A 20,499-nucleotide genomic window follows, 5' to 3' on the forward strand; every position below is an offset into this window, starting at 1 on the left:
CTCCTGCACCCCGTTAAAAATTGTATCATTTAGTTTGTATTCTCTCTTCATTCTTCCTTCCAAAATGCATCATTTTATATTTATCTGCATTAAATTTCATCTCTCGTGTCTATGTCTTCCTGCAGTATTCCACTATTCTCCTCACTTTACTTCATTTCCAAGCTTTGTGTCACCTGCAGTCGTTGAAAGGATGCCTCCTATACCCAAGTCCATGTCAATACTATGTATGAGAGAGAGAAGAGGTCTCAATACTGACCCCTGGGAGTCACTGCACGCTTCCCTCCAGCCTGATTAACAACCGTTCACCACTACTCTCCGCTTTCTGTCTCAGCTAATTCTGTATCCAGGCAGCCACTTCCCCTGTAATCCCATCAGCTTCAATGTTGCTAACATGTCTGTTGTGTGGCACTTTTGGAAGACCATATACACAACATCAACTGCACTTTCATCAACCCTCTGTTATTTCAATGAAGAACTCAATCAAGTTAATCAGGCACAATTTGCCACAAACAAATCTATGTTGGCTGTCATTTATTAACCAAGTGACAAGTAGTTCTGTCCCAGATTATAGCTTCGAGAAGTTTCCCCATCATCGACATTGGGCAGACTGGCCTGTAGTTACCGAGTTTATGGCTCTCTCCTTTTATGAACAAGGATGTAGCATTTGTAATCCTCCAGTCCTCTGGTACCACTCTTCAGAGAATTGCAAGATTGTAGCCAGAGCCTCTGCATTTTCCACCCGTACTTCCCTCAACAACCTAAGTACATTCGATCCGGACCGGATGATTTTTCGACTTTGAGCACTGCCAACCTTTTAAAAACTTCTTTATTTTTATCCTATTCAATTTCTCTACCCCATCTTCCTTTACTGTGACATTAGCAGTACTCATTAAATACCTCAGCCATGCCCTACGTCTCCACAAGATGATTTTCTTTGGGTCTCTAATTGGCCCCAACCAGATCCTTCACCACTCCACTGAAAGTAGCCCTCTGCCAGTGGAGTATCTTCACCTTTGATTATTCTTGTCCTTTTCCATAACTACTCTAAACCTAATTATATTGTGACCACTGTTTCCCAAATGCTCTTGCACCGAAACAGGCTCCACAGAACTAGATCCAGCACTGCTTCCTTCCTCGTTGGGCTGGAAACACACTGATCAAGAAACGCCTCCTGTGCACAGTTCAAGAATCCCTCCTCGTCTTTCGAGGTTATAAAATTCCATAATTCGAAGTTTTCAAAATAATGAAGGTATAAATACTAGAAATCGGAAACAAAAAATGCTGGAAACACTCAACAGGTCATTCAACATCTGCGGAGAGGACAGTCAAGTTACCAATTAACAACAACTTATATTTATATAGCGTCTTTAACGTAGTCAAATGTCCTAAGGCGCTTCACAGCAGTGTAATAAGTCAAAATAAATACAATTGACACTGGGCCACATAAGAAATTACAAATGACCAAAAGTAGGTTTTAAGGAGCATCTTAAAAAGGAGGAAAGAGAGGTAGAGAGGCGGACACTTCAACAGATTGAAAAGAAATTACAGATGAACATCTTTTCAAAAGGAAGAAAGAGAAGGAAGGAAAATCACACACACGGGAAAATGCAGTGACATGTGAAGCGCTTAAATGGAAACAGGAGATGGTTAAACGGTTGCAGTGATATTAACAGGAGATACGAGGAAGTATGACAGCAATTAAAGATTTCCCCCTGACATTTCTTCGAATCCTTTTTAAATGTCGCTCATTTGTAATTTCTTCCAGTTCTGATGAAAGGCATGGATGAGCTGAGATAAACAAACGAATTAACTTCGGACAATGAGTAACCACGATAGGTCAGAAGCACACTGGCTTCAAGCAGTAGTAGATTTTTTTCTCCCCACAGGACAGTGGACATGTGGAACAGACTCCCAAAGGCCACTGACAGTGCTAACATTTAAAAGGAGCTAAACAAACATCTGTTCATTGGGGTAGGGATTTGAGGTTGAGAGAAATTACAAAGTAAGTATAAAAGGAGGAATCCTGAAAGACCTTAGACACCCGTCCTCAGCACCCCCACACTCCAATCGTAGCCTCCAATTCTTCCTCAATTGGCCTTTATTGCAATGGGGAATAGAGTATAAAAGCAGAGAAGTCCTGCTCCAACAGTACAGGCTATTGATGAGGCCACACCTGGAGTACTGCGTACAGTTTTGGTCTCCGTATTTAAGGAAACAAAGAAACATAGAAAATAGGTGCAGGAATAGGCCATTCGGCCCTTTGAGCCTGCACCACCATTCAATATAATCATGGCTGATCATGCAACTTCAGTACCCCATTCCTGCTTTCTCTCCATACCCCTTGATCCCTTTAGCCGTAAGGTCACATCTAACTCCCTTTTGAATATATCTAACGAACTGGCCTCAACAACTTTCTGTGGTAGAGAATTCCACAGGTTCACAATTCTGAGTGAAGAAGTTTCTCCTCATCTCAGTCCTAAATGGCTTACCCCTTATCCTTAGACTGTGACCCCTGGTTCTGGACTTCCCCAACATCGGGAACATTCTTCCTGCATCTAACCTGTCCAATCCCGTCAGAAATTTATATGTTTCTAGGAAATACCCTCTCATTCTTCTAAATTCCAGTGACTATAAGCCTAGTCGATCCAGTCTTTATTCATATGTCAGTCCTGCCATCCCAGGAATCAGTCTGGTGAAACTTCGCTGCACTCCCTCAATAGCAAGAATGTCCTTCCTCAGAGTAGGAGACCAAAACTGTACACAATATTCAAGGTGTGGCCTCAACAAGTCCCTGTACAACTGCAGCAAGACCTCCCTGCTCCTATACTCAAATCCTCTAGCTATGAAGGCCAACATGCCATTTGCCTTCTTCATCACCTGCTGTACCTGCACGCCAACTTTCAATGACTGATGTACCATGACGCCCAGGTCTCGTTGCACCTCCCCTTTTCCTAATCTGCCGCCATTCAGATAATATTCTGCCTTCCTGTTTTTGCCACCAAAGTTGATAACCTCACATTTATCTACATTATACTGCATCTGCCATGCATTTACCCACTCACCTAACCTATCCAAGTCAAACTTGGAGATATTACATTCAATTCCTTTGTCGAAATCATTATTGTATATTGTAAAGAGCTGGGGTCCCAGCACTGAACCTTGCGGTACCCCACTAGTCACTGCCTGCCATTCTGAAAAGGACCCGTTTATTCCTACTCTTTGCTTCATGTCTGTCAACCAGTTCTCTATCCACGTCAATACATTACCCCTAATACCATGTGCTTTAATTTTGCACACTAATCTCTTGTGTGGGACCTTATTAAAAGCCTTTTGAAAGTCCAAATACACCACATCCACTGGTTCTCCCTTGTCCACTCTACTAGTTACATCCTCAAAAAATTCTAGAAGATTTGTCAAGCATGATTTCCCTTTCATAAATCCATGCTGACTTGGACCGATCCTGTCACTGCTTTCCAAATGCGCTGCTATTACATCTTTAATAATTGATTCCAACATTTTCCCCCACCACTGATGTCAGGCTAACCGGTCTATAATTCTGTGTTTTCCCTCTCACTCCTTTTTTAAAAAGTGCGGTTACATTAGCTACCCTCCAATCCATAGGAACTGATCCAGAGTCGAGAGAATGTTGGAAAATTATCACTAATGCATCCACTATTTCTAGGGCCACTTCCTGAAGTACTCTGGAATGCAGACTATCAGGCCCTGGGGATTTATCGGCCTACAATCCCATCAATTTCCCTAACACAATTTCCTGACTAATAAGGATATTCTTCAGTTCCTCCATCTCGCTACACTCTCGGTCCCCTATTATTTTCGGGAGGTTATTCGTGTCTTCCTTAGTGAAGACAGAAGCAAAGTATTTGTTCAACTGGTCTGCCATTTCTTTGTTCCCCATTATGAATTCATCTGATTCTGATTGCAAAGAACCTACATTAGTCTTCACTAATCTTTTTCTCTTCACATAGCAATAGAAGCTTTTGCAGTCAGTTTTTATGTTCTCTGCAAGTTTACTCTCGTACTCTATTTTCCCTGTCTTAATTAAATCCTTAGTCCTCTTCTGCTGGATTCTAAATTTCTCCCAGTCCTCAGGTTTGCTGCTTTTTCTGGCCAATTTATATGCCTCTTCCTTGGATTTAACACTATCCTTAATTTCCCTTGTTAACCACGGTTGAGCCACCTTCCCCTTTTTATTTTTACTCCAGACAGGGATGTACAATTGTTGTCATTCATCCATGTAATCTTTAAATGTCTGCCATTGTCTATCCACCGCCAGCCCTTTAAGTATCATTCGCTTAAGGAAGGATAATACTTGCATTGGAGACTGTTCAGAGAAGGTTCACTAGGTTGATTCCGGAGACAGGAGTTGTGTACAGACCACCAAACAGTAGTAGTGAGGTTGGGGACAGCATCAAACAAGAAATTAGGGATGCGTGCAATAAAGGTAGAGCAGTTATCATGGGCGACTTTAATCTACATATAGATTGGGCTAACCAAACTGGTAGCAATAAGGTGGAGAGGATTTCCTGGAGTGTATTAGGGATGGTTTTTTAGACCAATATATTGAGGAACCAACTAGAGGTCTGCCATCCTAGACTGGGTGATATGTAATGAGAAAGGACTAATTAGCAATCTTGTTGTGCGAGGCACCTTGAGGGAAGAGTGACCATAATATGATAGAATTATTTATTAAGATGGAGAATGACACAGTTAATTCAGAGACTAGGGTCCTGAACTTAAGGAAAGGTAACTTCGATGGTATGAGACGTGAATTGGCTAGAATAGACTTGCAAATGATACTTATTTCAAGGATTGACAGTGGATAGCCAATGGCAAACATTTAAAGATCACATGGATGAACGACAACAATTGTACATCCCTGTCTGGAGTAAAAATAAAAAGGGGAAGGTGGCTCAACCGTGGCTAACAAGGAAAATTAGGGATAGTGTTAAATCCAAGGAAGAGGCATATAAATTGGCCAGAAAAAGCAGCAAACCTGAAGACTGGGAGAAATTTAGAATTCAGCAGAGGAGGACAAAGGGTTTAATTAGGAGGGGAAAAAGAGAGTATGAGGGGAAGCTTGCTGGGAACATAAAAAGTGATTGCAAAAGCTTCTATAGATATGTGAAGAGAGAAAGATTAGCGGAGACAAACGTCGGCCCCTTGCATCAGAATCAGGTGAATTTATAATGGGGAACAAAGAAATGGCAGACCAGTTGAACAAATACTTCACAAAGGAAGACACAAATAACCTTCCATAAATACTAGGGGACCGAGGGTCTAGCGAGATGGAGGAACTAAAGGAATCCTTATTAGTCAGGAAATTGTGTTAGGGAAATTGATGGGATTGAAGGCCGATAAATCCCCAGGGCCTGATAGTCTGCATCCCAGAGTACTTAAGGAAGTGGCCATAGAAATAGTGGATACATTGGTAATCATTTTCCAACAGTCTATCTGGATCAGTTCCTATGGACTGGAGGGTAGCTAATGTAACACCACTTTTTAAAAAAGGAGGGAGAGAAAACAGGGAATTATAGACCGGTTAGCCTGACATCAGTAGTGGAGAAAATGTTGGAATCAATTGTTAAAATTGAAATAGCAGCACACTTGGAAAACAGTGACAGGATTGGTCCAAGTCAGCATGGATTTATGAAAGGGAAATCATGCTTGACAAACCTTCTAGAATTTTTTTGAGGATGTAACTAGTAGAGTGGACAAGGGAGAACCAGTGGATGTGGTGTATTTGGACTTTCAAAAGGCTTTTGACAAGGTCCCGCACAAGAGATTGGTGTGCAAAAGTAAAGCACATGGTATTGGAGGTAATTGATGTGGATAGAGAACTGATTGGCAGACAGGAAGCAGAGAGTCGGGATAAACAGGTCCTTTTCAGAATGGCAGGCAGTGACTAGTTGGGTGCTGCAGGGCTCAGTGCTGGGACCCCAGCTAGTTACAATATGCATCAATGATTCAGATGAAGGAATTGAGTGTAATATCTCCAAGTTTGCAGATGACACTAATCTGGGTGGTGGTGAGCTGTGAGGAGGACGCTAAGAGGCTGCAGGGTGACTTGGACAGGTTAGGTGAGTGGGGAAATGCAGGGCAGATGCAGTATAATGTGGATAAATGTGAGGTTATCCACTTTGGTGGCAAAAACATGAAGGTAGATAATCTAAATGGCGGCAGATTAGGAAAAGTGGAGGTGCAACGAGACCTGGGTGTCATGGTACATCAGTCATTGAAAGTTGGCATGCAGGTATAGCAGGCAGTGAAGGCGGAAAATGGCATGTTGGCCTTCATAGCTAGGGAATTTGAGTATAGGAGCAGGGCGGTCTTACTGCAGTTGTACAGGGCCTTGGTGAGACCTCACCTGGAATATTGTGTTCAGTTTTGGTCTCCTAATCTGAGGAAGGACATTCTTGCTATTGAGGGAGTGCAGTGAAGGTTCACCAGACTGATTCCTGGGATGGCAGGACTGACATATGGGGAGAGACTGGATCGACTGGGCATGTATTCACTGGAGTTTAGATGAATGAGAGAGGATCTCATAGAAACATAAAATTCTGACGGGACTGGACAGGTTAGATGCAGGAAGAATGTTCCCAATGTTGGGGGAGTCCAGAACCAAGGGTTACAAGTCTAAGGATAAGGGGTAGGCCATTTAGGACTGAAATGAGGAGAAACTTCTTCACTCAGAGCTGTTAACCTGTGGACTTCTCTACCGGAGAGTTGTTGAGGCCAGTTCGTTAGATATATTCAAGAGGGAGTTAGATATGGCCCTTATGGTTAAAGGGATCAAGGGGTATGGAGAGAAAGCGGGAAAGGGGTACTGAGGCGAATGATCAGCCATGATCTTATTGAATGGTGGTGCAAGCTCGAAGGGCCGAATGGCCTACTCCTGCACCTATTTTCTATGTTTCTATGAGGGGTTTGACTTATGAAGATAGGTTGAGTCGGTTGGACCTATACTCATTGGAGTTCAGAAGAATGAGAGGTGATCTTAATGAAATATAAGATACTGAGGGGCTCAACAAGGCTCAAGCAGAGAGGATATTTCCACTCACAGGGGAAACTAAAACTAGGGGTCATAGTCTCAGAATAAGGGGCCGCCCATTTAAGACTGAGATGAGGAAGAATTTCTTCTCTTAGGATTGTAAATCAGTGGAATTCTCTGCCCCAGAGAGCTGTGGAGGCTGGGTCATTGAATATATTTAAGGCAGAGATAGACAGATTTTTGAGCGATAAGGGAATAAAGGATTATGGGGAGCAGGCAGGGAAGTGGAGCTGAGTCCATGATCAGATCAGCCATAATCTTATTAAATGGCGGAGCAGGCTCGAGGGTCCAGGTGACCTACTCCTGCTCTTATTTATTATGTTCTTAAATTAATCCAGGGTTCAGTACCGAAGTAACAGAGTCAGGCAGGAGGCCTTCGGCCCACCGAGCCACAGTATTTCTTTGGTGCATTTCTAATAACCCTGAATTCCATTTGTTGACAAGAACCTGTTCAATTCCTTCTTTAACTCATTAAAGGTTTTTTGGTTCACCGCCTGTGCCGGTAATCTGTCCCACATCATCACCGCCCTTCTAGTTAAAGCTTCTTCCTGCATTTCCTATTTGCTTTCCTTGTCCTAAATCTCTGCATCATCTTATTTTTGATCTTTTGTATTTCTGTCTGGTGAGCTCTCAATTATCTCCTTGCAAGGCTGAAAAGCCCAAGATTCTCCAGTCTTTGCCAATCTCTCAGTTTTATGCTCAGAATTACTCTTGGTGGTTCCTCTTAAACAGTCAACAAAGCTTGAATTTCATCCCCTTGAAACTGCTTTGCTGCACTACATGGCCACACAGGAGCATTTCAACTGCTCAGCCTGCCAGCAGCCACTTCTGCCTCTTGTCAGTCTGAGGTGGCATGGCCTTTGGAAGCACATCTACATTATTGGTACCATCTTCTGATAGCATGGGCCTGCAGACTATTGCCACTTACTGGAGCAGGTATCCACAATGTTTGTAATTAAAACTGTGCATCCAGGGTTACTTTAATGATCTGGCTGTTAAAATCATCATTCAATATAAATGAGGGTTTGTACAACAGCACCGGAGCAGCCCCTTCAGGAAGCCCATCTCCAATATAAATAAGCAAGAAGTCAGTCAGAACAATGGGTTGTGCCGATAAACTAGAGGTGAACGAGCGAATATCTTCCTCTATCTTCAACCAAAAAGGCTTTTGTGTCTTTTCCTCCTTTCCCTGCTAATTTTCTCCCCTTCTCTGAAGGTACACACTCCTGCTTAGGTATGTTTTCATAAGCATCAGAACCATCTGTTACCTCCCTCAAATGGTCATTCTTAATTTGTGAAGGCAGACAGTGAGTGCTTGTGAGCTATTCAATGTGGCTATCACAGTCCAGCTTATTCTTGTCCTCCCCAACATTCACATATGCAGGTTCAAGCAAGAGCAATTGCATAGTGATCAGCAAAGGGATATAACCTCCCTAACTTGCAAATGAAAGCATTGTCGCATCCTAGAAGGACAAAGGCAACAGTTGCATGGGAACGCTGCTACCATCAAGCTCCACGCCATCCTGGCTTGGACATATGTCGCCGATCCTTCATCATTGTTGTATCAAAAACTTGGGATTTCCAACTTCACGACACGGACTGCAGCGATTCAAGGCAGCGGCTCACCATCTTCTCAGGGCAAAGAGAGATTGGCAATAAATGCTGGCCTTGCCAGCAACACCAACATCCTGAGAATCATTTGTTTAAAACCCTACCGACAGCTGTTTGCGATAAGCTAAAGCTCGACCATGGATCCACCCTCTCTGCATTAACCACTCAGCCACTGGGATACTCAAACATAGGGCAGTTGTTAAATGGTCGCTGAACACAAGAAATAACAATGCATCACGGGAAGTGAGTGAAGATTGCAAGTGCCTGAAAGCAGAGACGGCCAAAGGCCTTCCTTGCTCTTTGTATGATGAACAGCTGGAAGGTGACTAGTCGCCATACCTGGTAGAAGAAGACATCCTTCCTGTCATTTCCCTCGGTGGCAAAGTCTTCCACAATCCCTTCAGGGCTGATACCATGTTCTGCACAAAGCTGTTTCCAGAACTCAAAGCCAACTGTAAAAATACATAAAGATCACAATGAAAGCAGTCCCCAAAGTTACATTCGGTTTCAGTACTCTCTGGTACTTTGCAGAAGTGACATTTGTAGCAAGAAATTATTAACCATAAAATGATCTGAATTTTTCGATGGGGGGAATTTTCTTTCTCTCCCTCCCCCCTCACCCCAGCAGGTGCCACAATCCTCACGCAGCCAACACCACTGCTGCCCAGGCATCTGCCCAGCACACACTCAGCAGTAGCATGACTAAACCCCCTCGCTTTACAAAAAGATTTCATATTCAGCAGCGCCCTCATAGCCAGTTTAGATGTGGGACTCAGTAGAATGGCTGGTCCTTGAAGGAAGGAGGAGAGGTCAGAGTGGCCACAGCCATTGTGCACACCACGTGATCGCCAGGGGCTCTGCGGTTGAGTGGGACCAGCGGCCGGCAGGGGGGGGGGGGGACAGAACTTTGCTGGAGAAAGGAAGGATGACCAGGATGTCGCCAGAGGAAGGAAAGAACATCACCGGAGGGATGGAGGCCCGATCGTCGCCGGGGGAGTGGAGGCCCAAACGTCACCAAGATGGCGGACGGGTTGGCAGCTCAACTGGCCATCTGCTGCCATCCTTCACTCTTCTCTCCCTCAATCTCCCCCCCCCCCCCACACTATTTAAGCTCCCCCTGGCCCTAATAGTGGATGCATTTCCTACCCCTAAAGTATTTCCATTTCCCCTAAAGCCCGTGCTGCAAGAGCAGCTACCTGGTCCCGTATTGGACAGTTCAGTTACCTGACAACTCACTTTTAGAGTGGAAGCAAATCTTCCTTGATTTTGAGGGACTGCCTGTGATTGGTCCTTGAAGCAATTCGTTTACAGTGCAGCGTTTTGGTTTGAGGCTTGCCACATATTACGCCCCCTAACTTTCATCTTGGGCTTCGCATCCATATTTTGATAACACCTCTGTGAAATACTAGAAAAGTAGACATTTTTCTACTTTAAAGGCTCTATATATCAATGCAAGTTATCATTATTGCTGCTGGGGCAATCAGGCAGAATGCCAGGTAAAATGTATTCCTTATTGTTGCACTTTCAAAATGTTCATAATTGCAGAAATGTTGCAGTCGGAATCACTCATTCGCTTTTAAATCAGAAGTTTGTGGGTTCATTCCCCACAGGCAGAGCAATACTGAGGAAGTGCTGAATTGTCAGAAGTGTTGTTTTCGGATAAAATGTTAAACTGAACCTCTATCTGCTTGAAATGGTGCGTAGAGGTTTACAGTTCAAGAGGCCATTCAGCCCATTATGTCTATGTTAGCTTTTGTGAGATCTGAGGTGTGGAGAGTGTGAGTAAGGAACCTGAGGCGATGCTTCACTCTGCCAGGCTTTAGTTCCCTGTTGAGGACAGGCACTGGGGTCCCGCTCTCACTTTTCCACTGCGCCCCGCTCCATCTTTGTTTCTCACTGAATCGAGATGGGTCGCAGAAGGCAGACGAGAGTTCCGGTAGATCACAGAGACATTCAGAGGACTGAGGCACAGCCAGAGGAGCGCAGACAGACAGTTCTCAGTGCAGGTTTCTCCAGAGGGGTAAACATGGTTATATGGCATTTAATTATGCAGCAGACACCTCAAAACGCTGGAGATGTACCACCAGCGCTGCCTCCTCAAGATACTACAAATCCAACGTTGTGTTCTCGCTCAAGCCAACATCCCCAGCATCGAAGCATTGACCATGTTTGATCAGCTCCGCTGGGCGGGCTACATTCTCTGCATGCCTGACACAAGACTCCCAAAGCAAGCGCTCCACTCGGAACTCCTACACGGCAAGCGAGCCCCAGGTGGGCAGAGGAAACGTTTCAAGGAACCCTCAAAGCCTCCTTGATAAAATGCAACATCCCCACCGACACCTGGGAGTCCCTGGCCAAAGACTGCCCTCAATGCAGGAAGAGCATCCGGGAGGGCGCTGAGCACCTCGAGTCTCATCGCCAAGAGCAAGCACAGACAGCAGAAGGAGCGTGCGTCAACCCAGGCTCCCCACCCACCCTTTCCTTCAACCACCGTCTGCCCCATCTGTGACAAGAGACTGTAATTCCCGCATTAGATTCTTCAGTCACCTGAGAACTCACTGAGTGGGAGCAAGTCTTCCTCGACTCCGAGGGACTGCCTATGATGCTGATGTTAGCTTTTGAGAGAGAAATCCAAAACTAATCGCAATGTCCCGCACTTTTCTCATAGCCCTGCATCTACCTCAGTTTCAAATATTTATCCAATTTTCCATTAAAAGTTGCAATGATCACGCCCTCAAAATCCCCATGGCAAAGCATTCAATGCTCTTGCGCCCTTTGCATAAGGAAATTTCTCCTAACTTCTCACCCCACCCGAGTGATATTTTAAATCGATGATCCCCTCGGTCAATGACACGCCAACCAGAGGAAATTGTCTTTCCTGTTCACCCTCTTCATATTAGAACCGTTCATCTTAGCCTTCTCTGCTCCCGGGGAAATAGTCCCAAATTAAGTCTCTCCTCATATTTATAGCTTGCCATCCGTGGCATCAGTCTACACCGTGCACTCTGAGACTTATCTCCTTTTCACGGGGTTGGGGGTAATATATTTGCATGGTTAGAGGATTGGTTAACTAACAGAAAACAGAGAGCCGGGATAAATGAGTCATTTTCAGGTTGGCAAACTGTAACTAGTGGAGTGCTACAGGGATCAGTGCTGGGGGCTCAACTATCTGGAGAGATGGTGCAGGCGGGAGGGGCTTTAGATTCCTGAGGCATTGGGACCGTTTCTGGGGGAGGTGGGATCTGTACAAGCCGGGCAGGTTGCACCTCGAGAGAGCCGGGACCAGTATCCTCGCAGGAGGTTTTGCTAGTGCCGTTAGGGAGGGTTTAAACTAGCTTGGCAGGGGGATGGGAACAGGGGAATTGATTCTGTGGGGAGAGAAGCAAAGCTGGAATTGGGTAGCAGAGAAATAGAAGTAGAAAGTGAATTTGGAAGACAGAGGAAACAAGGTCTGGAAAATAGACAAGGGAGTTTGGCACCACTAAATGGTATATACTTCAATGCAAGGAGTATAGGGAATAAGGCAGATGAGCTGAGAGCCCTGATTGACACTTGGGAGTACGATGTTATAGCTATTACTGAGACATGGCTGAAAGGGCAGGCATGGCAGCTCAATATTCCTGGTTACAGGGTTTTCAGACGGGATAGAGAGGGGGTAAAAAAGGAGAGGGTGGTCGCAGTATTGATTAAAGAAACAATTACAGCGTGAGAAGTGATATGTTAGAGGGGTCATCAAACGAGGCCATATGGGTTGAATTAAAGAACAAAAAAGGGGCGATCACACTACTGGCCATGTACTATAGACCCCCAAGCAGTCAGAGGGAGATAGAAGAATAAGTATGTGGGCAAATTGCTGCAAAGTGCAAAAACTATAGAGCCGTAATAGTGAAGGATTTCAACTACCCTAATATTAACTGGGAAAAAGGTAGTGTGAATGGTACAGAGGGTGCAGAATTCCTAAAATGCATTCAGAACGTCTTTAGCCATTATGTAATGAGTCCACGGGAGGGGGCGGTTCTGGACTTGGTTTTGGGGAATGAAGAGGGGCGGGGGGAAGGGGCATCAGTGGGAGAGCATTTTAGTGCTAGCGATCATAATTCAGTAAGATTTAGGGTAGTTATGGAAAAGGACAAAGGGGGACCTGGAATAAAAGTTCTCAATTGGGGTAAAGCCAATTTTGCTGAGCTGAGATGGGATTTGACCAAAGTAGACTGGAAACAGCTACTCGATGGTAAATCAGTGTCAGAGTAGTGGAGGATTCAAGGAGCATTCAAGGAGATCCTGAGGGTACAGAGCAAGTATGTTCCCTTTAAAAAAAGGGTGGCACTTACAAATCTAGAGCCCCCTAGATGTCAAGGGACATACAGGGTAAAATAAAGAAGAAAAGGGAAGCTCAAGACAGATGCAGAGAACTCAACATTGCAGAAACTCCAGAGGAGTGTAAGAAGTGCAGGGGTGCAATTAAAAAAGATATCAAGAAAGCAAAGAGAGAGCATGAAAGAATGTTGGCAAGTAAAATCAGGGAAAACCAAAAGATGTTTTATAAATACATTAAGAGCAAGAGGATAACTAGAGAAAGAGTGGGGCCTATTAGAGACCATAAAGGAAATCTGTGTGTGGAGGCGGAAGACGTGGTTTTCACAAAAGAGAGGGGCGATGCAGACTTTGCAATCAGGGAGGAGGAGTGTGAAATATTAGACGAGATAAACATAGTGAGAGGGGAATATTAAGGGGCTTAGCAGCTTTGAAAGTGGATAAATCCCCAGGCCTGGATGAAATGTATCGCAGGCTGTCAAGAGAAGCAAAAGAGGAAATAGCAGAGGCTCTGACCATAATTTTCCAATCCTCTCCGGCTACAGGTGTGGTGCCAGAGGACTGGCGGACTGCTAATGCGGTACCTTTGTTTAAAAAGGGAGAAAGGGATAGACCGAGTAATTACAGGCCAGTCAGCCTAACATGTGTGGTGGGAAAATTATTGGAAAAAATCCTGAGGGACAGGATAAATTTTCATTTGGAAAGACATGGATTAATCAAGGACAGTCAGCATGGATTTGTCGAGGGAAGGTCGTGTCTGACTAACGTGATTGAATTTTGAGAGGAGGTAACCAGGAGGGTCGATGAGAGCAGTGCATATGATGTAGTGTATAAGGAATTTAGCAAAGCTTTGGATAATGTCCCACATGGCAGACTGGTCACGAAAGTAAAAGCCCATAGGATGCAGGGCAAAGTGGCAAGTTGGATCCAAAGTTGGATCCAAAATTGGCTCAAAGGCAGGAAGCAGAGGGTAATGGTTGATGGGTGTTTTTGTGACTAGAAGGCTATATCCAATAGGTTACCACAGGGCTCAGTGCTGGGTCCTTGCTTTTTGTGGTATATATCAATGACTTGGACTTAAATGTTGGGGGGTTAAGAAGTTTGCAGATGACACTAAAATAGGCTGTATGGATGATAATACAGAAGAAAGCTGTGGACTGCAGGAAGCTATCAATGAACTGGTCAGGTGGGCAGAACAGTGGCAAATGGAATTCAATCCGGAGAAGTGTGAGGTAATGCATTTGGGGAGATCTAACAAGGCAGGGGAACACACATTAACTAGTACGACACTGAAAAGTGTAGAGGAACAAATGGTCCTTGGAATGCAGGTCCACAGATCCCTGAAGGTCGCAGGCCAGGTAGATAAGGTGGTTAAGAAGGCATATGGAATATATGCCTTTATTAGTCGAGGCATGGAATACAAAAGCAAAGAGGTTATGCTTAAACTGTATAAAACACTGGTTAGGCCACAACTGGAGTACTGTTTGCAGTTCTGATCACATTATAGGAAAGATGTGATTGCTCTGGAAAGGGTGCAGAGGAGATTTACAAGAATGTTGCTTGGACTGGATAATTTTGGCTATGAGGAAAGATTGGAGATGCTGGGACTATTTTTTTTGGAACAGAGGAGGCTGAGGAGAGACCTAATTGAGGTGTATAAAATTATGAGGGGTCTGGATAGAGTGGATAGGAAGGACCTGTTTCCCTTGGCAGAGGGGTCAACAACCAGGGGGCATAAATTTAAAGTAATGGAGTGGGGGCTTAGAGGAGATATGAGGGGAAATCGTTTCACCCAGAGAGTGATGGGGGTCTGGAACTCACTGCCTGAAATGGTGGTAGAGGCAGAAACCCTCACCACATTTAAACAGTACTTGGATGTGCACTTAAAGTGCTGTGACCTACAGGGCTACGGACCCAGAGCTGGAAAGTGGGATTAAGCTGGATAGCTCTTGGTCGGCTGGCACAGATACGATGGGCTGAAATGGCCTCCTTCCGTGCTGTAAATTTCTATAATCCTATGATTTACAATCTACATTAATGACTTGGATGACAGGACTGAGTGTACTGTAGCCAAATTTGCTGATGATACAAAAATAGGTGGGAAAGCAAGTTGTGAGGACAAAAAGAGTCTGCAAATGGACATAGACAGGCTCAGTGAGTGGGCAAAAATTTGGCAGATGGAGTATAATGTGGGAAAATGTGAGGTTATCTACTTTGGTAGGAAGAATAGAAAAGCAGATTATGTAAATGAAGACTACAGAATGCTGCAGTACAGAAGGATCTGGGTTACCTCGTACATGAAACATAAAAAGTTATTGCAAGGGAGATGGAGTATAAAAGCAGGGCAGTCTTGCTACAACTTTGGGCGTTGGTGAGGTCAGTCCTGCTACCCTCTGGGCGAAGGAGAGGCAAGAGTTCGTAGAGCGACGTGATCGGGGCCCAGGAGATGCGCGAGTACGGGCCCAGGGACAGCACGGGCCAGCCTGCGCTGCGATGTGTGCGCGCACTGGGTCCGTGCAGCAGAGCTGGTCTCCAGTCGTCTTGGTTAATCCTTGCCACTGGACCAAGACTTAGCTCTGTCAAGCCCGTGTGGTGGCTGATGTGCAACAGCCACCACACGTTAAAAAAATCCACGCACAGGCATCTTCCACCCTTCAACATGTAATTCGGGATCTGGAATATTAGGTCCTTCATTGTAACACCTGGGAACTCATCCCTTTTTGGCGTTGAAGCAAGTCATCCTCGTTTTAAGGGACTGTCTATGATGAGAGCACATTGTCAGTTTTGGTCTCCTTATTTAAGGATATACTTTCATCTCAGGAATCAACCTAGTAAACCTTCTCTGAACTACCTCCAATGCAAGGGTTGTCTTATGGGGAAAGATTGAGCAGGTTGGGCCTGTACACATTGGAGTTTAGAAGAATGAGGTGATCTTATTGAAACATAAAAGATTGAGGGGGTGGACAGTTACGATGTCAAGAAGATGTTCCTCCTCGTGGGGGAATCTAGAACTGGGGAGCAGTTTCAGAATAAGGGGTCGGCCATTTAAGATGGCGAGGAGGATGAATTTCTTCTCTCAGAAGGTCGTGAATCTTTGGAATTCTCTACCCCAGAGAGCTGCGGAGGCTGAGCCATTGAATATATTCAATGCGTAGACAGACCGATTTTTGAACTACAGGGAAGTCGAGGATTATGGGGAGCGGGCAGGAAAATGGAGTTGAGGCCAAGATCAGATCAGCCATGATCTTATCTTATTGAATGGCAGGGCAGGCTCGAGAGCCAAAAGGCCGACTCCTAATTCTTATCTTAGGTTCATGACAGTGTCCCTGAATCTGCACAAGTACTCTACTAGCCTTGTAAAATGTATCACTACCTCTATACTCTTGCAATCTATTTACAAACCCCAAAATGCTACTGGCTTTTTCATAGCTTTGTCTAGCTTCAGGGAATGAATTATCTATTTGCCCTCTCAGACCTATCTGTTCTCGACACCATTCAACATCTTTCCATTGCTGGTTTTGCTCCTAAAACCCATCACCTCACAATGTCCCACGTTAAACTGTATCTAACATCAGTCTTCCCATTCTGCTAAATTCCATGTACTCAGGAAGCCTTTTGCAGACCTCATCGCTGTTTACCAAACTTCTTACTTTTGTGCTGTCAGCAAATTTTGAAAGTGTGCTCCCTATGCCCAAGTACAAATCATCCAAGTCCAAAGAACAAAGTGGACCCAGCACTGACCCTGGCTTACATCACCTCCAAACCTATTCAAATCGGAGCAACATCACTTCTCCTCTAACCTTTTGTATTCTGTCTGTCTAACTCACTTTCTAACTGTGCTACTACATTTCTTCTTACACCATAGGCCTGATTTTTGTAACAAGACTCCGGTGTGATATTTTAACAATTTCTGACAATCCCTAGACTTAAAAAAAAATTTGTTCCTGGGATGTGGGCGTCGCTGGCAAAGCCAGCATTTATTGCCCATCCTAATAGCCCTCGAGAAGGTGGTGGTGAACCGTCTTCTTGAGTCGCTGCAGTCCATGTGGTGAAGGTGCTCCCACAGTGCTGTTTGGGAGGGGGTTCCAGGATTTTGACCCAGCTATGAAGGAACGCCGACATATTTCCAAGTCAGGATGGTGTGCAACTTGGAGGTGGTGGTGTTCCCATGCACCTGCTGCCTTTGACCTCCTAGGTGGTAAGAGTTTGTTGGTTTGGGAGGTGCTGCCGAAGAAGCCTTGGCAAGTTGCTGCAGTGCACTTTTTAGATGGTACAAACTGCAGCCACGGTGGTGGATGGGGTGCCGGTCAAGCGGGCTGCTTTGTCCTGGATGGTGTCGACTTTTTTGAGTGTTGTCGGAGCTGCATTCATCTAGGCAAGTGGAGAGTATTCCATCACACTCCTGACTTGTGCCTTGTAGATGGTGGAAAGGCTTTGGGGAGTCAGGAGATGAGACACTCGTCACAGAATACCCAGCCTCTGACCGGCTCTTGTAGCCACAGTATTTATGTGGCTGGTGCAGTTAAGTTTCTGGTCAATGGTGACCCCCAGGATGCTGATGGTGGGGGATTCGGCGATGGCAATGTCATTGAATGTCAAGGAGAGATGGTTAGAATCTCACTTGTTGGAGATAGCCATTGCCTGGCACTTGTGTGGCATGAATGTTACTTGCTACTCATCAGCCAAAGCCTGAAAGCCCTCCAGGTCTTGATGCATTCAGGTAGGGACTCCTTCATTATGGAATGAGTTGCGAATGGAACTGAACACTGCGCAATCAGCGAACATCCGCACTTCTGACCTTATGATGGAGGGAAGATCATTGATGAAGCAGCTGAAGATGGTTGGGCCCAGGACACTGCCCTGAGGAACTCCTGCAGTGATGTTCTGGAGCTGACTTGATTGACTTCCAACAATCATAACCATCTTCCATTGTGCTAGGTATGACTCCTGCCAGTGGAGAGTTTTCCCTCATTCAATTTTACTCGGGCTCTTTGATGCCGCCCTCAGTGAAATGTAGACTTGATGTCAAGTGCAGTCACTCTCACCTCACCTCTGGATTTCAGCTCATTTGTCCATGTTTGGACCAGGGCTGTATTGAGGTCTGAAGCCAAGTGGTCCTGGTGGAACGCAGATTATTGGTGAGTAAGTGCCACTTGATACCACTGTCGATGACACCTTCCGTCACTTTGCTGATGAGGCGGTAATTGGCTGGATTGGAGTTGTCTTGCTTTTTGCGAACAGGACATAGCTGGGTAGTTTTCCACATGGTTGGCTAGATGCCAGTGCTGTAGCTATGGTGGTGCAGCTCGGCTAGTTCTGGAGCACAGGTTTTCAGCATGACAACTGGGATGTTGTCAGGGCCCATAGTCTTTGCTGTATCCAGTGCGCTCAGCCGTTTCTTGATCTCAAATGGAGTAAATCAGATTGGCTGAAAACTGGCTTCTGTGATGGGTGGTGACATCAGGAGGAGGACAATATGGATCATCCACTTGACACTTCTGGCTGAAAATGGTTGCAAACGCTTCAGCCTTGTCTATTGCACTTGCGTGCTGGGCTCCGCTATAATTGAGGATGGGAATATTCATGGAGCCTCATCCTCCCGTTACTTGTTTAATTGTCCACAACTGTTCACGACTGATCCCCGCCACAAGCTCCGTTCCCTAGACACCGACTCCATCCCTCTCCCCGTTAACTGTCTGAGGCTGAACCAGGCCGTTTGCATCCTTGATGTCACATTTGACCCCGAGATGTGCTTTCAACACCACATTATAGGCAGTTCCTCGAATTGATGATGACTTGCTTCCACGTCAAAAAGTTCACAAGTGTTTCAATGATGGACCTAAAATTTCAGGTCCGAACTAAATCTTGAAGGGTGGAAGATGCCTGTATTTGGATTTTTTTGTAACGTGCGGTGACCGTTGCACACCAGCCACCACACGGGCTTGCCAGAGCTAGGTCTTGGTCCAGTGGCAAGGGTTAACAAGGACGACTTGAGACCTGCTCTGCTACACGGACCTAGTGTGTACACATATCGTAGTGTGGGCTGGCCTGTGCTGCCCCTGGGCCCTCGCCTCTCCTGGGCCCCGATCATGTCCCTCTACAATCTCTCGCCGCTCCTACGCCCTGACTTCGCCGCTCCTGCTGTACCTGCCTACTTTCCAATCAACGACCTGGGTCTTGATGACATCACTCTTCACTGCCATCGCCCTCCTGCTCCAACACGTGCTGCTCCCTGGAGTGGTGGGCCGCCACGCCACTCCCCGGCCTGCTCCAATGGTGCTCGCAGGCCAGGGGCTCGTGCAGACTGCTGGGCCAGGCCGACACGTTGCTCCTTCCGCTCCCTGGCCTGCTCCGATGGTGCTCGTAGGCCGGGGGCTGCACCGACCAGCTCCATCACTAAGACGGCCTATTTCATACCTTCCCAACAGACTCCATCTCCGTCCCTGATCACTATCTCAGGTTGAATCAGACTGTGCTCAACTCTGGTGTCCTGGTGCTTTTGCCATCTCTAGACTTGTTTACTGCAACACTCCCGGTACCCTCCCCTCCATCCTGCCTTCAGGAGATGCTGTTGCCCTCTCCCCTTTGCACCCACCGTTATTCTATGCCTCCAACTGTCTGAATCCTGCCTCGCCATCTACTCTTTATTTACGATTCTGCTTCCACTTTGACCAACATGCCGCTCAGTATTATCGCCTGCACTTCCTTTAGGCCCGTGTTCCTGCCCTAAAGCCGCTTTATAAATATAACGTGACGCTGAGGTTCAGTCGCTTTGCCCAGCAGCGAGGGCTTGCGCCGAGGCCCGGGGAGCCTGTGCGCCCGAAGGCCGCTTCCAACTGAGCAAAGCAGCGACCACTCGGTCACATCGCTGAGTGCGACCCTCCTCCCCACCGGCCTTTTACCCCCCCGGCTCCCCGACCCCCCGCCCGGCCTTACTCTGGTTGCCGCACTGGCCGAGCTGCAGTGTGATTATTTCCCGAGGCATCGCCGCCGCTCCTCCCGCCACCGCTCCGAGCATGCGCAGTGAGACCAACTGCTGCGCGGCCGGAACCGCAACTCGGTCAATCCGGAGTGGCTGGATTACATCGTATATACGGCGTAGGAACAGTTCCACATTCTCACCCCTCTCTGGGTAAAGAGCTTTCCCCTGAATTTCCCATTGGATTTCTTGGTGACGGTCTTATATTGATGGCCTCTAGTTTTGCTCTTCCCCACAAGTGGAAACATTCTCTCTCTATCCACTTTTATCAAAACCTTTCACAATTTTAAAGATCTCTATTAGGTCACCCCTGAGCCTTTTTTTCAAGGGAAAAGAGACCCAGCCTGTTCATTTCCTGATATGTATACCCTCGCATTTCTGGTATCGTTCTTGTAAATCTTCTCCGCAACCTCTCCAATGCCGCTACATCCCTTTTATAACACAACGACCAGAACTGTACGCAGAACTGTACCAAGGTTCGATACAGGGTTGGTATAACTTCCCTACTTTTCAATTCTATACCTCT

At 45.9% G+C, this 20,499-nt stretch overlaps 1 protein-coding gene across 1 annotated transcript in view; it reads right to left on the minus strand.

Moving 5' to 3' along the window:
• tubg1 (tubulin, gamma 1) overlaps window positions 1–20,146 on the minus strand; it is a 73,705-nt gene extending 53,559 nt beyond the window's left edge. Inside the window, exons 1-2 of the mRNA XM_070864062.1 lie at window positions 19,931–20,146; window positions 9,020–9,132 (exon numbers count right to left, since the gene is read on the minus strand). Coding sequence (XP_070720163.1) covers window positions 9,020–9,132; window positions 19,931–20,012 — 195 coding nt within the window. The 5' untranslated portion in view covers window positions 20,013–20,146. The remainder of the gene's footprint in view (window positions 1–9,019; window positions 9,133–19,930) is intronic.
• Between the last annotated feature and the right edge of the window lie 353 nt (window positions 20,147–20,499).

The sequence above is a fragment of the Pristiophorus japonicus genome, chromosome 21 (genome assembly GCF_044704955.1).
Source record: "Pristiophorus japonicus isolate sPriJap1 chromosome 21, sPriJap1.hap1, whole genome shotgun sequence".
Lineage (NCBI taxonomy): Eukaryota > Metazoa > Chordata > Chondrichthyes > Pristiophoridae > Pristiophorus > Pristiophorus japonicus.